The 13,510-nt window shown below is 43.8% G+C and overlaps 1 protein-coding gene and 1 non-coding gene across 3 annotated transcripts; both read left to right on the top strand.

Annotated features, from left to right (window-relative positions):
* The first annotated feature begins 10,649 nt into the window (after positions 1 to 10,649).
* On the top strand, positions 10,650 to 13,336 carry rplp0 (ribosomal protein, large, P0). Of its 2 annotated transcripts, XM_061069529.1 has the most exons (8): positions 10,650 to 10,681; positions 10,984 to 11,090; positions 11,230 to 11,405; positions 11,662 to 11,749; positions 12,221 to 12,367; positions 12,469 to 12,654; positions 12,768 to 12,908; positions 13,112 to 13,336. In XM_061069529.1, the coding sequence occupies exons 2-8, from the start codon at positions 11,037 to 11,039 to the stop codon at positions 13,265 to 13,267; spliced, it is 948 nt and encodes a 315-aa protein (XP_060925512.1). In that variant the 5' UTR covers positions 10,650 to 10,681; positions 10,984 to 11,036; the 3' UTR covers positions 13,268 to 13,336. The 2 variants fall into 2 exon arrangements, with proteins under 2 accessions (XP_060925512.1, XP_060925513.1); XM_061069530.1 differs by lacking the exon at positions 10,650 to 10,681 and having other exon boundaries at positions 11,021 to 11,090; positions 11,194 to 11,405.
* Positions 11,461 to 11,588, top strand: LOC133000741 (small nucleolar RNA SNORA63). Its single transcript, XR_009678224.1, has one exon. It is a non-coding gene; the product is annotated as a small nucleolar RNA SNORA63 (small nucleolar RNA).
* Positions 13,337 to 13,510: the final 174 nt, after the last annotated feature.

Here is a 13,510-nt window from a genome sequence, read left to right as displayed (position 1 = left end):
ATGGCAATTACACGACTATTAGGCAGTAGTCTTGAGATTTAAAGTGTTTTCTTAGATTTGTTTTAACAAAACATAAATCAGACAATCATATTCAATTTTATTCTTATTACCTTGTGGTTATTTATTGATATTAATACATTTATTAACAATTAGAACTTTCTCACAATTAGAAAATGTGTTCCATCAAGAAAATTCTCTTTTGATACACATTTCAGAGAAAACCATTGTATTTTCTACTTTACTACATATATTTGACAACCTTACTTAAAAGTTACTTTTTTTGTTTCGAATTTTAGATACTGGATGATAAACCCCTATTGTTAGAGAATAACCCAGTAGTTTCCAGCCTTGGCTTCTGACGCCTTACAGGAATCACAGTGTGGGACACATTTAATTTAATATAGTTCTAGAAAAATTCATCCAAAACCTTCTAGTTTATAGTCGGTGATCAAATAAATGACATATTGTTCCCATCAACTAGCACAAGGAGTAAAGGTCAATCATTACTCATTAATCAAATCAAACCTCCGGCCTCCTGAACTTAACTTTATTTATACATCTTCAAGTTGATATTAATTAGGGCCCGAGCACCTCCGGTGGGAGGCCCTATTGAAATTGATAAGATTATTATTATTATTATTATTATTTTTCTTCCCCAAGTTAAATTGGCTTTTTGAGGGCTTTCCCATGCTCAAATAGTTTCTAAACTTTGCAGTGAGTTAGAAATGTGTGAAAATGGCCATATTCTGGAGTAATTTGAAATAGGCGAGGCAATATAGCTCAACAGCGCCACCTACGGATAAGCCCCTCATTTAGCATTCGCCGATCCTCACAAAAAAAATACCCAGTTGTGTATCATGATCAGACGCACAAAAAAGTCTCTCAGTGCGTTATGAAAAAAGCAACAGGAAGCCCGCCATTTTGGATTTAGTCGCCATTTTGGCGATATTCCACGTTTTTACTTTGATGTACTTGTCGTAGAGCTTTCATCGGATCAACTTAAAATTTAGACGAGTGTCATCACAACAATATGGAGTACTAAAGTTATCAAAAAAATCAACTTTTCGTCAGAGCCTGTGACCGTGGCGTGGCGTCAAATTTTGATTAAACGCCATCAAAACACGGGCGGCTGTATCTCGGACATATTTGGTCCAATCGAGTCCAAACTACAAACATAAGACAAGAGTCACGACCTGAAGACATCAACACAGAAATCGTGACTTAAAATCACAGCGCCCCCTGGTGGCAGCAGGAAATGTCTTGTTTTTGGTACGTCTCACACTTGGAAGTATTTCTCCTCATCCCCTTTGCACAACCATGTGAAACTATGTCAAATGGGTCTCAAGACATTGATAATGAAGATATAAGATTACTGTGACTTTTCGTCAAACGCCATATTAATGGCGTGGCATCAAAGTTCATCAATTCGCCATGACACACGAAATTGCTATAACTTCGGTGTTCAAGGTTCAATCTCCCTCAAACTACATGTGTGTGTCAACAGCCCCCCCCTGAAAGCTGTCAGATGGGTTTAAGGAATGGGCGTTGCACTGACTAGCGCCCCCTAAAGGGCAGCCCCGGCACTACGATTGGCATAAAGCTACGAAAATCGACGGGGACATGTGTCTTTTCATGACAAAGAAATAAGTCTCTTGGATAGATATGCTAGAGTAAACAGGAAGCCGGCCATTTTGGATTTGGTGGCCATTTTGGCCATATTCTGCATATTTACTTTAATATACTTGTCGTACAGCTTTCATCAGATCAACTTAAAATTTAGATGAGTGTCTTCACAAGAAGATGAAGTACTAAAGTTATCAAAACATCAACTATAGGTTACAGCGTGTAACCGTGGCCAGGCGTCAAAGTTTGATTACACGCCATCAAAACACGAGCTTCTGTATCTCAGGCATATTTGGTTCAATCAAGACCAAACTAGACATGTAAGACAAGGGTCACGACCTGATGACATCTACAGAGACACCATGACTTAAAATCACAGCGCCACCTGCTGGCTACAGGAAGTGAAGCGTTTATCCTTGCCGCAGTGCAAAAAACCCATGCAACGCGGAGACGGCTGCTTGGTCATTGAACGCTGTCTCTTCCCCGACCGCAACAGACTTGAAACGCGCGTGTGCTCCGGCCCGTTAGTGCTACAACGTAGCCCTAGTTAGGGCCCGAGCACCTCCGGTGGGAGGCCCTATTGAAATTGATAAGATTATTATTATTATTATTTTTTTTTTTCTTCCCCAAGTTAAATTGGCTTTTTGAGGGCTTTCCCATGCTCAAAAAGTTTCTAAACTTTGCAGTGAGTTAGAAATGTGTGAAAATGACCATATTCTGTAGGATTTGGAAATAGGCGTGGCAAAATAGCTCAATAGCGCCACCTACGGATAAGCCCCTCATTTAGCATTCACCGATCCTCACAAAAAAAATACCCAGTTGTGTATCGTGACTAGACGCACAAAAAAGCCTCTCAGTGCGTTATGAAAAAAGCAACAGGAAGTCCGCCATTTTGGATTTAGTCGCCATTTTGGCCATATTTCACGTTTTTACTTTGATGTACTTGTCGTAGAGCTTTCATCGGATCAACTTAAAATTTAGACGAGTGTCATCACAACAATATGGAGTATTAAAGTTATCAAAAAAATCAACTTTTTGTCAGAGCGTGTGACCGTGGCGTGGCGTCAAAGTTTGATGAAACGCCATCAAAACACGGGCGTCTGTATCTCGGACATATTTGGTCCAATCAAGTCCAAACTCGACACATAAGACAAGGGTCACGACCCGAAGACAACAACACAGAAATAGTGACTTAAAATCACAGCGCCCCCTGGTGGCAGCAGGAAATGTCTTGTTTTTTGTACGTCTTACAATTGGAAGTATAACTCCTCATCCACTTTGCGCAACCATGTGAAACTATGTCAAATGGGTCTCAAGACAGTGATAATGAAGATATAAGATTACTGTGACTTTTCGTCAAACGCCATATTAATGGCGTGGCATCAAAGTTCACCAACTCGCCATGACACACGAAATTGCTATAACTTCTGTGTTCAAGGTTCAATCTCCCTCAAACTACATGTGTGTATCAACAGCCCCCCCCCTGAAGACTGTCAGATGGGTTTCAGAGATGGGCGTGGCAAAATAACTGACTAGCGCCCCCTAAAGGGCAGCCCCGGCACTACGATTGGCCTACATCTACAAAAATCGACAGGGACATGTGCCTTGTCATGACAAAGAAATAAGTCTCTTGGATAGATATGCTAGAGTAAACAGGAAGCCCGCCATTTTGGATCTGGTGGCCATTTTGGCCATATTCTGCATATTTACTTTGATATACTTGTCGTAGAGCTTTCATCATATCAACTTAAAATTTCGATGAGTGTCTTCACAACAAGATGGAGATCTAAAGTTATTTGAGTTTTAACATTTCGTCATACCATGTGACCGTGGCCTGGCATCAAAGTTTGATTACACGCCATCAAACACGAGCTACTGTATCTCAGGCATATTTGGTTCAAGCAACTCCAAACTAGGTATGTAAAACAAGAGTCACGACCTGAAGACATCTGCATAGACACCATGACTTTAAATCACAGCGCCACCTGCTGGCTACAGGAAGTGAAGCGTTTATCCTTGCCACAGCGCGCAGACGCATGCAACGCAGAGAAGAGCGCTTGTTTATAAATGTTTTTAAATGTTGGCAGTGTCCGTCCTCCATACATAAATACATCCAATAAATACAGCTGAGGTCTGTCCCCCCGTGAAAGCACAGGAACATTTCTGCAGACCTCGCCAAATGGAATCCCTACAGCTCAGAGCGTTTTGACGTGGGCAAACAAACATGGAAGGAGAAACCCATTTCTGAAATTGACCTAACAAAAAACACACACAGCTCCGTGGGGATTCATCATGTGATGTGCACCCACATTTTTATGTCCTGACAGGAACAAGACATCACATCCTTCTGTCGAGAAGTTTTCACCTCCAGCCTGTAGTTGGTGAGGGCTCGGAGTTTGTCAATGAGCTCAGAGAAATGTTGCCGACTCTGCAGAACCTCCAAGTACTCCAGGTCCGGCATCTTGTGCAGGGCTAAGAACGTGTCCTCTGGTACATATTCAAGGCGAACTTTGAGACGTCTGAGCTTTGGGAAAAGTAGTGGTATCTGAGCTGTGAGAGCTCCCAAATATGTGGGCCAGGGGTCTATGTGCAGCTGGAGGAGATCTGGTACCTGCGCTGCTGTGGCTGCCAGGTCCTTGGAGGAGAACTCTGGGACACAGAGTGTGAGACTGGTCACTGTGGGCGGAATGGAGGTGACATAGTTCTCAACCGCTGGGCCCTTGAGGATGACCAGGGTGGTCAGCTGAGGGAGGTCACTCAGCCATGTGTTCAGGTGACACGGAGGAGTTGATTGCTCCCCCTGTTGCGAGTACCTGTAGAAGACAGCGAGGCTCTTCAGGCCGGGCATCAGCTTCATTGCATGTTGTGGAATCGAGTGATCCACGCAGTTGATGAGTTCCAGACTGGACAAAGCGTTGGCACGTCCTTCTCCTCTGGGATTTAAGCTGGGAACAGCGTTAATGGAGGAGTATGTGTGAGCAACAGACAACGACAGGTGCTTGAGCTTGGGCAGGTAGCTGAGGAGGGAGCGCACCAGTAGAGTAGTCTCCTGCGAGAGCACCGTGCGATGACAGACCAGGGAGGTGAGGTTGGTGAAGTGGGAGACAGCAGAGATGACCCCTTCGATTGTTGCGGTGGGCAGAGTGACGTCACACATGCTCAGGTGCGTGAGCTGCTCTGGTTTACAAACTGTGGAGGAGTCAAACACCAGAGAGGTGGAACTGCTCCTCACAGCCAGACGCCTCAGATCGGGGAAGTCCCGGACATAGTGGAGGCTCTGCTGGGAGCTCGGGTCCATCACCACCGTGGTGGCCGACGGGAGGAAGTGGGCGAGCTGCTTCCAGTCCTTCACCCTGGAGCTCCTCACCACCGCGGTGGTCGCCCTCCTGCGCCGAAGACTGGCCCAGAACCGGCGGTTGTAGCAGCCGTCGCGAAACCTCAGCACCACGGCCCAGTCCTTCCACAGGGAGCCGTGGTCCACCAGCGAGTTGAAGTACTTACAGGAAGCCCGAACGCTCAGCTTGTCTGCCGTGGACAGGCAGCTGAAAACCAGGTTCCACACCTCGGACGGAAGCCGAGGAGGAGTCTGTGCCATCGCGTTGTTCAGTGGGCTGTAGTTAAATGACTTCATCTCATCCATTTCAAATTTTTTGTTTTTGTTCTAAAGTCAGAAATAAAGTTTTAAGAAACAGACAACGGACTGCAACCGCTTCGCTGTCTTCTTCTTTTTTTCTGACGGCGCGTGGTATCTGATGTAGAAGCTACATTACCGCCACCTACTGGTTTGGAGAGTGAACTATTGATGAATCCAGTGTGTGTCATATAAATATCGCTCTTCAACCCGCGTGTCAGATTCATTACAGATTTCATACTGAACGTATTTAGGGCCCGAGCACTGATCAAAGGTCATTCTTTATTTAATTTGATTTATTTTATAGGAACAGAGCACGTGTATCGATTTTTGTGAAGATCGGTCAATGTGAACATGTTTCGGGGTCTCAACACTTTCAATTTTTTTGCAAATTTTTGTAAGAATTTGAGCATATTAAAGCCCTCAAAAAGCCAATTCATTTGCCTGAAAAAATCTGATGTAAGCCCTAGTACAAGTACCTAAAAGTAAAAATATTCAATTTGAAATAATATGGAACCATTGATTAAATTTTTTGCCATTTTTCCCAAATTTAGCCACCGATGAAAAGAACATTGTAATTGTCAAAGTTTTATTGTGGACCTTTTTTTTTCAGCATCACTTTAACATTGAGGTCTGTCCCACCGTGAAAGCACAGGAACATTTCTGCAGACCTCGCCAAATGGAATCACCCACAGCTCAGAGGGTTGTGACGTGGGCAAACAAACATGGAAGGAGAAACCCATTTCTGAAATTGACCTTACAAAAAACACACACAGCTCCGTGGGGATTCATCATGTGATGTGCACCCAAATATTTATGTCCTGACCCATACTGTATCCTTTTTTCAAATGTTTTTTTAATGACTCCAGTAGTTTTGTGTAATCCTGCAGACTAACAAAAACACAAACAAAAGAACAGTGTGTGTGCGTGTGTCAGGTGAGGATCCAGAAGACGGTGAGCATGGCCATGAGGCCGTTGAGGACGACAGCACCATAACCCACTTGAAATCGATGGCCAGGTTCCTCTCTATGAGGAAACACAGAGAGGCAAGGCAGTTTTTAACATGACGTCATCCTCTGCTGTTTACCAGTGAGTTCAAACACAAGGGACCACACTACACACTCGTTCAACACACTGTTACCTGAGGTGGGCCAGTGACAGCGGTGACAGGAACCCCTTGCCCGGCTGGTATGAGTCCACGAGAAGACGCAGCAGATGCATCCAACGACTACTGACAGCACAAGGATGCTCCAGAAACCTGCAAAAATGCAAAAGCATCATCAAATTAGTTTAAATCTGTATTTATTTTTGTAAACCCAACTAAAGTGTGAGTAGGACTTTCAGCTCTTTATTACAGATAGAGGATTGTATGGCGACCTCATGTAACTGTACGTAGAGATGACAGAGAGACGTCCTGATACTCACCCAGGATTCTCTCTCCTCTCACTCTCCCTGCCCGCAGCTCTGAAGTGATTGAGTGATTCTGAGATCTCCAGAATTTTGAAGTTAATGATGAATATGCATATTTTATTTCAAAGTCAAAACTCCGTAATTCAGTAAAAAACACAGGAACAAGACATCACATCCTCCTGTCGAGGAGGAGTTTTCACCTCCAGCCTGTAGTTGGTGAGGGCTCGGAGTTTGTCAATGAGCTCAGAGAAATGTGGCCGACTATCCAGAATCTCCAAGTGCTCCAGGTCCGGCAGCTTGTGCAGGGCTAAGAACTTGTCCTCTGGAACATGTTCAAGGCGAACTTTGAGACGTCTGAGCTTTGGGAAAAGTAGTGGTATCTGAGCTGTGAGAGCTCCCAAATGTGTAGGCCAGGGGTCTATGTGCAGCTGGAGGAGATCTGGTACCTGCGCTGCTGTGGCTGCCAGGTCCTTGGAGGAGAACTCTGGGACACAGAGTGTGAAACTGGTCACTGTGGGCGGAATGGAGGTGACATAGTTCTCAACCGCTGGGCCCTTGAGGATGACCAGGGTGGACAGCTGAGGGAGGTCCCCCAGCCATGTGTTCAGGTGACACGGAGGAGTTGATGGCCACTCCTGTTGCGAGTACCTGTAGATGACAGCGAGACTCTTCAGGCCGGGCATCAGCTTCATTGCATGTTGTGGAATCGAGTGATCCATGCAGTCGATGAGTTCCAGACTGGACAAAGCGTGGGCACGTCCTTCTCCTCTGGGATTTAAGCTGGGAACAGCGTTAATGGAGCAGTATTTGTCCGCAACAGACAACGACAGGTGCTTGAGCTTGGGCAGGTAGCTGAGGAGGGAGCGCACCAGTAGAGTAGTCTCCTGCGAGAGCACCGTGCCATGACAGACCAGGGAGGTGAGGTTGGTGAAGTGGGAGACAGCAGAGATCACCCCCTCGATTGTTGCTGTGGGCAGAGTGACGTCACACATGCTCAGGTGCGTGAGCTGCTCTGGTTTACAAACTGTGGAGGAGTCAAACACCAGAGAGGTGGAACTGTTCCTCACAGCCAGACGCCTCAGATCGGGGAAGTCCCGGACATAGTGGAGGCTCTGCTGGGAGCTCGGGTCCATCACCACCGTGGTGGCCGACGGGAGGAAGTGGGCGACCTGCTTCCAGTCCTTCACCCTGGAGCTCCTCACCACCGCGGTGGTCGCCCTCCTGCGCCGCAGACTGGCCCAGAACCGGGGGTTGTAGCAGCCGTTGCGAAACCTCAGCACCACGGCCCAGTCCTTCCACAGGGAGCCGTGGTCCACCAGCGAGTTGAAGTACTTACAGGAAGCCCGAACGCTCAGCTTGTCTGCCGTGGACAGGCAGCTGAAAACCAGGTTCCACACCTCGGACGGAAGCCGAGGAGGAGTCTGTGCCATCGCGTTGTTCAGTGGGCTGTAGTTAAATGACTTCATCTCATCCATTTCATATTTTTTGTTTTAGTTCTAAAGTCAGAAATAAAGTTTTAAGAAACAGACAACTGACTGCAACCGCTTCGCTGTCTTCTCTTTTTCTGACGGCGCGTGGTATCTGATGTAGAAGCTACATTACCGCCACCTACTGGTTTGGAGAGTGAACCATTGATGAATCCAGTGTGTGTCATATAAATATCTCTCTTCAACCCAACCCGCGTGTCAGATACTGCGTCTTTGTTCTCAAAGGAAAGATCAAAGACAGTTGACTGTGACGTTGCTTTGAAGACAAACTAACAGTATATAATAAAAACAGCATACAAGAGAATAACGAAAACGCACTAACATACCCAACAGGGACAGGGACTGCCACACAAACACACACGCACCCACACTGTGCCTCACCAGCGCCCCCTGCTGCAGCCTCTTCCCTACAGCAGCAGCAGCAGCACCGGGACACTGCCTGTCCTCAAGAGTTCACATCAACAAACCGTCTCACACGAAGACCAACCGCCTGCAGACAAAAGTGTGAGTCCACAGTGTGTGTCTGTGTGTGCTCTTATTGTGTATTTGATATGTTTGAAGCAGGAAACAGAAACCCAGGCTGTCAGCGGCTCCTCCGGATCATTATGACTGTTTGAGCTGCGGAGGCTGTCAGGGGCGAATGCGGCTCCCACGGATGCTGATGCCCGGTGTTTTGTGACGTGATGAGTGTGTTCAGATGGAGGACCGGTGTGTGTGTGTGTCAAATCTTTTAATATCAAGCTGTGTCCGGAAGTGAATCCTGTAATCTCCATAACCCGCAGATTTAGACCGTTCTGGAGGGGGCGACAGAAATATGTAGTTAAATATTTTTGGCCTCCAATAAAGACGTCATCTATAGAGCTGCAGCACTGCCTCACCATGGTGGATAACTTCAAAGCCTTAAAACATATATGACTAGTGATAAAATTCAGTCTGGATATCTAGTGTTAGGATCATGGAATTGATTTATAAATTACTGCTAGAATTATGTTAGATATCTATACTGGCAATGTTTGTCCCTTGTTTTTCTGTCATATTAGTTAGTAATTTTATAATAGGTCCAGTTCACAAAGATCACAAAACCCCTTCATGGTCTTAAAAGTCCCCTAATTTATGCAAACATCAATTTTATTTCTCAGTTTATGCCCTACCTTTATTTTGCTCTGAAATATCCCTCTAAACATGTCAGGTTTTTTTCTTGTGATCATGATTAATGAATTATTTACTGCAGAAATTATTGAAAATTAGCTTGTAACGTTAAAAAAAGTGAAAACAATATCCTGGATGTGTCCCCTGATCCAGATCCGCATGACATTGTCCTGTACCACAACCTTTCACTAAGTTCCGTGTTAATCCATCCAGTATCGTGTGTGTAGTCTTGCTCAAATACAAACATACAAACCAATCAACAAACAAAGGGTCAATTGGGAAAACATAACCTCCAGATCAAAATAATCTTATTATATATAACATTATAAATCAGTTTAAGCCCTCAATCATTACGCACATATTGCAACACATATGTTTTGTCTGTTCATTAATATTTCATATCATTATTTGGCGTATTTTTATATATTTGCAACATTGTAATCGTAAATTAAGGTCTAACATTGATAACATTCTGTAATCCCTAGTACAAGCACCTGAAAGTAAAAATATTAAATTTGAAATAATATGGAACCATTGATTTTATTTTTTTGCCATTTTTCCCTAATTTAGCCACAGATGAAAAGAACATTGTAACTGTCAAGGTTTTATTGTGGACCTTTTTTTTTCTCAGCATCACTTTAACATTGAGGTGTTCTTAGGTTTGTATTTACTAATAAGCATTACAGTGATTTTCCTTTTAAGTTTTATTAATCTTATTTTAAATAGATATTTATACTTATTTTTAAATCATTTGCAGATCGTGGCCTGTTGAGTACATTTGTATTTTTCTAGAACACACCCTCAAATATTGTCCCCAACAATTCTGAGGTGTACTCTTCTTGAGTATTTCTATTCATTATACTATATTATATTACTATTATTTATTCAAAAGGGGCAATGTACAGTAAAAACAAGGAGACAGAGAACAAACAACCCACAAATGGACAAGAAACATAAATATTCTATTATAAATGTATTTATAAGGTGAAGATCACACAGCATTAAAGCACTAGTATGAGCAAATACATGTTGCCAATCAGAAAAGAGTAAAACCAGTTAAAACTAAAACATCAAATTATTATTATAGTTGGTAAAATCTGAGCTAGATTAAAAGTAGAAAAATAAGTAAGGGAAATAATATGTAGAAGGTGAATTCAGAGTGTGATACTAAAGTCACCCCTCTAGTATCCTGACTGTTCTCCCATTTCCTCTCTATAGTAACATCCGGTGCAGCCTTTCATTCTTTTTGATTGACACTGAAACCAGTCAATAGTTGTGAAGCTGCCGCCCACAGCTGCACCGTGATTGGTCACTCATTGTGTATAAATATGGGCCCGGCGTCCATCAACGTTCTCTTTCTTCCACGCGACCCTCGAGCTCGGTAAGGCCTACCTTGTAGTCTTGTTTAGCGGATAATATTTATCTTTACTTGAATTACATCATCTTTGATTATTAGACTCGTTACACTAACATGTCTGGCACATATTGACGTGTGTTTGTGTCTAGTTATAGTGCGGATGTGCGACTTAACCAAGTGCGGCCTGTTGTAGCATTGTTAGCTAGCTAATAGCCTGCTAATATTAGCGGACGACCGCGTGTCAGGATCTGTAATACACATATTGTGTCGCTTCATGTTACCCTAACCCTTTAGATTCGGACTAATTCTCATTTCCCTTTCTACAGATACTTCCTTGTCTTTAAACCAGCTTTAAGCGATCCTTGGAAGCACTGCAAAGATGCCCAGGGAAGACAGGGCCACGTGGAAGTCCAACTACTTCCTTAAAATCATCGTAAGTACGATCAGACTCATATAATCCTATATTTGCATTCTAATAAACGCACATTAAATGCCTTTCTATATTTTCATACCATTTATGCAAATTTCTTGTTTAGATTTCACTGCTGACTCGCTGTGCCCTCGATTTGTAGCAACTTCTGGATGACTATCCAAAATGCTTCATCGTGGGGGCAGACAATGTGGGGTCCAAGCAGATGCAGACCATCCGCTTGTCCCTTCGCAGCAAGGCTGTGGTGCTGATGGGCAAAAACACCATGATGCGTAAAGCCATCCGTGGCCACCTGGAGAACAATCCAGCCTTGGAGAAGTGAGTTTACTCTTCCCTTCTACACTATCAGACCCTACGTCATCAGAGATTTATGATGCAGGATAAGTTACAGTGCAGCTTGTTGGTGCTGTGCTGTCGTTCCCCCTGCACAAATTAACTTGTTTCCAAGCTATCCCTGTCTGTCTGAATCATAGGCAACCAGGGACGCATGGTTTCATACACTTGATGAGTTTTTCTCCTTTTTTAAACTATTATCTGCCTCGGTGATTAACAGTTGATCCCATCATTTTGTCAGGCTCCTGCCCCACATTAAAGGAAATGTGGGCTTTGTCTTCACCAAGGAGGATTTGGCTGAGGTCCGGGACCTGCTGCTGTTCAACAAGGTTGGTCCTAAAGAAATCCTGGTTGAACTGTCCAATTTCATCAAGTTGACCTTTGTCTCCCATTTAGTAGAGTAGACAGTGTTCAAAACTCCTATGGCAATATAGCAGTACAATAAATTGTAGCCTATAAGGTAATGCAAACTTGCACTTCACCCAAAGTTCAGTGGAAACGGCAATAAACAATTATATAAAGCTATTGAAAAATGGAGATGATGCTTTAAGGTTGTCTAATCAGGGACTCTACAGGAAGAAAATAGTTAATCTTTGTCTATGTGCAGGATAAGTTACAATGCAGCTTGTGCAGTACTGTATTGTCGTTCCCCCTGCAAACAATAATCTGTTTCCTCGCTATCCCTGTCTGTCAGTTCCCTTTGACTTACAGGGACGTAGGATTTCAGACATTGAATCACAAACTTGATGGTCAAACCTGCCTTAGTAGAGTATAGTTCTAAATTGTTGTCAATACTATAGGTGCCTGCATCTGCCCGTGCTGGAGCCATCGCCCCGTGCTGTGTGACAGTGCCTGCCCAGAACACCGGACTGGGTCCTGAGAAGACTTCTTTCTTCCAGGCTCTGGGCATCACCACCAAGATCTCTAGGGGAACCATTGAAATCTTGGTAAGTTTGAAACTATTATTTGTATGCTTGACTCTGTGCAAGTGAGTGTCCCAGACCTTATTGAGATTTCAATTTTAACTTGCCCTATTTCTTTCTCTCAGAGTGACGTCAATCTAATCAAGACTGGCGACAAGGTTGGTGCCAGCGAGGCCACGCTCCTCAACATGCTGAACATCTCGCCCTTCTCCTTCGGACTCAACATCCAGCAGGTGTATGACAATGGCAGTGTTTACAGCCCTGAGGTGCTTGACATCACAGAGGAATCTCTGCACGCCAAATTCCTGGAGGTGAGATGTTTTTGATTTTATGAAATCAGCTATACAATAACTAATTGAGATCTTAATGTTTGCATGGGATTTAATTCGTAGCTGTAACTATAACATGTTAAAAATTTTCATAGGGAGTGAGGAACATCGCTAGCGTTTGTCTGGAGATTGGATACCCCACCATGGCCTCTATCCCCCACTCCATCATCAATGGCTACAAGAAAGTCCTGGCTGTTGCTGTGGAGACGGACTACTCCTTTCCTCTGGCAGACAAGGTATGATGCCTTCACATTTAAACAAAGCAAACTGTCATTGGTTTCTCTGGTTGAGATGCAGCCTGTGAAGTTTCATTCATGCAGGTCTATCCAGGATGTTAGTTTTCTGACTACTTAAAATTATTTTCTTCTCCTAGAAGACTTTAAATGGGCTTTGAATATTTGTGTGGCTGAAACTAATATTATACCCTCTATTTTCACAGGTCAAGGCCTTCCTTGCTGATCCTTCTGCTTTTGCTGCTGTTGCTGCACCTGCAGCAGCAGTTGCTGAGACTGCTGCAGCTCCAGCAGCTAAGGAGGAGGTTAAAGAGGAGTCTGAGGCGTCCGACGATGACATGGGCTTCGGTCTGTTCGACTAAACAAATGCAGCGAGCAAAAGAGTCAAATAAGACCATGATTTAATAAAAAATAAATCTCAACTCCTACAACTATGACTTGTCTATTTTCTGTTGCATAAACTTGTGACATTGTGGTGGTAAATGTTGAGCTCATGTGGTCCTAATCTAGTGCTTATTGGGTAAAATGTAGTCCTTGCTTGAATTGTGCTAGGTCAAATACTTTCAATTAATAATTCATCTGATTTGGAGACCAGCCTTTAATGG

The sequence above is a fragment of the Limanda limanda genome, chromosome 4 (assembly GCF_963576545.1).
Source record: "Limanda limanda chromosome 4, fLimLim1.1, whole genome shotgun sequence".
Lineage (NCBI taxonomy): Eukaryota > Metazoa > Chordata > Actinopteri > Pleuronectiformes > Pleuronectidae > Limanda > Limanda limanda.
Note: the sequence above shows the minus strand (reverse complement) of the source record. Positions and strands in the feature narration are given on the sequence as shown.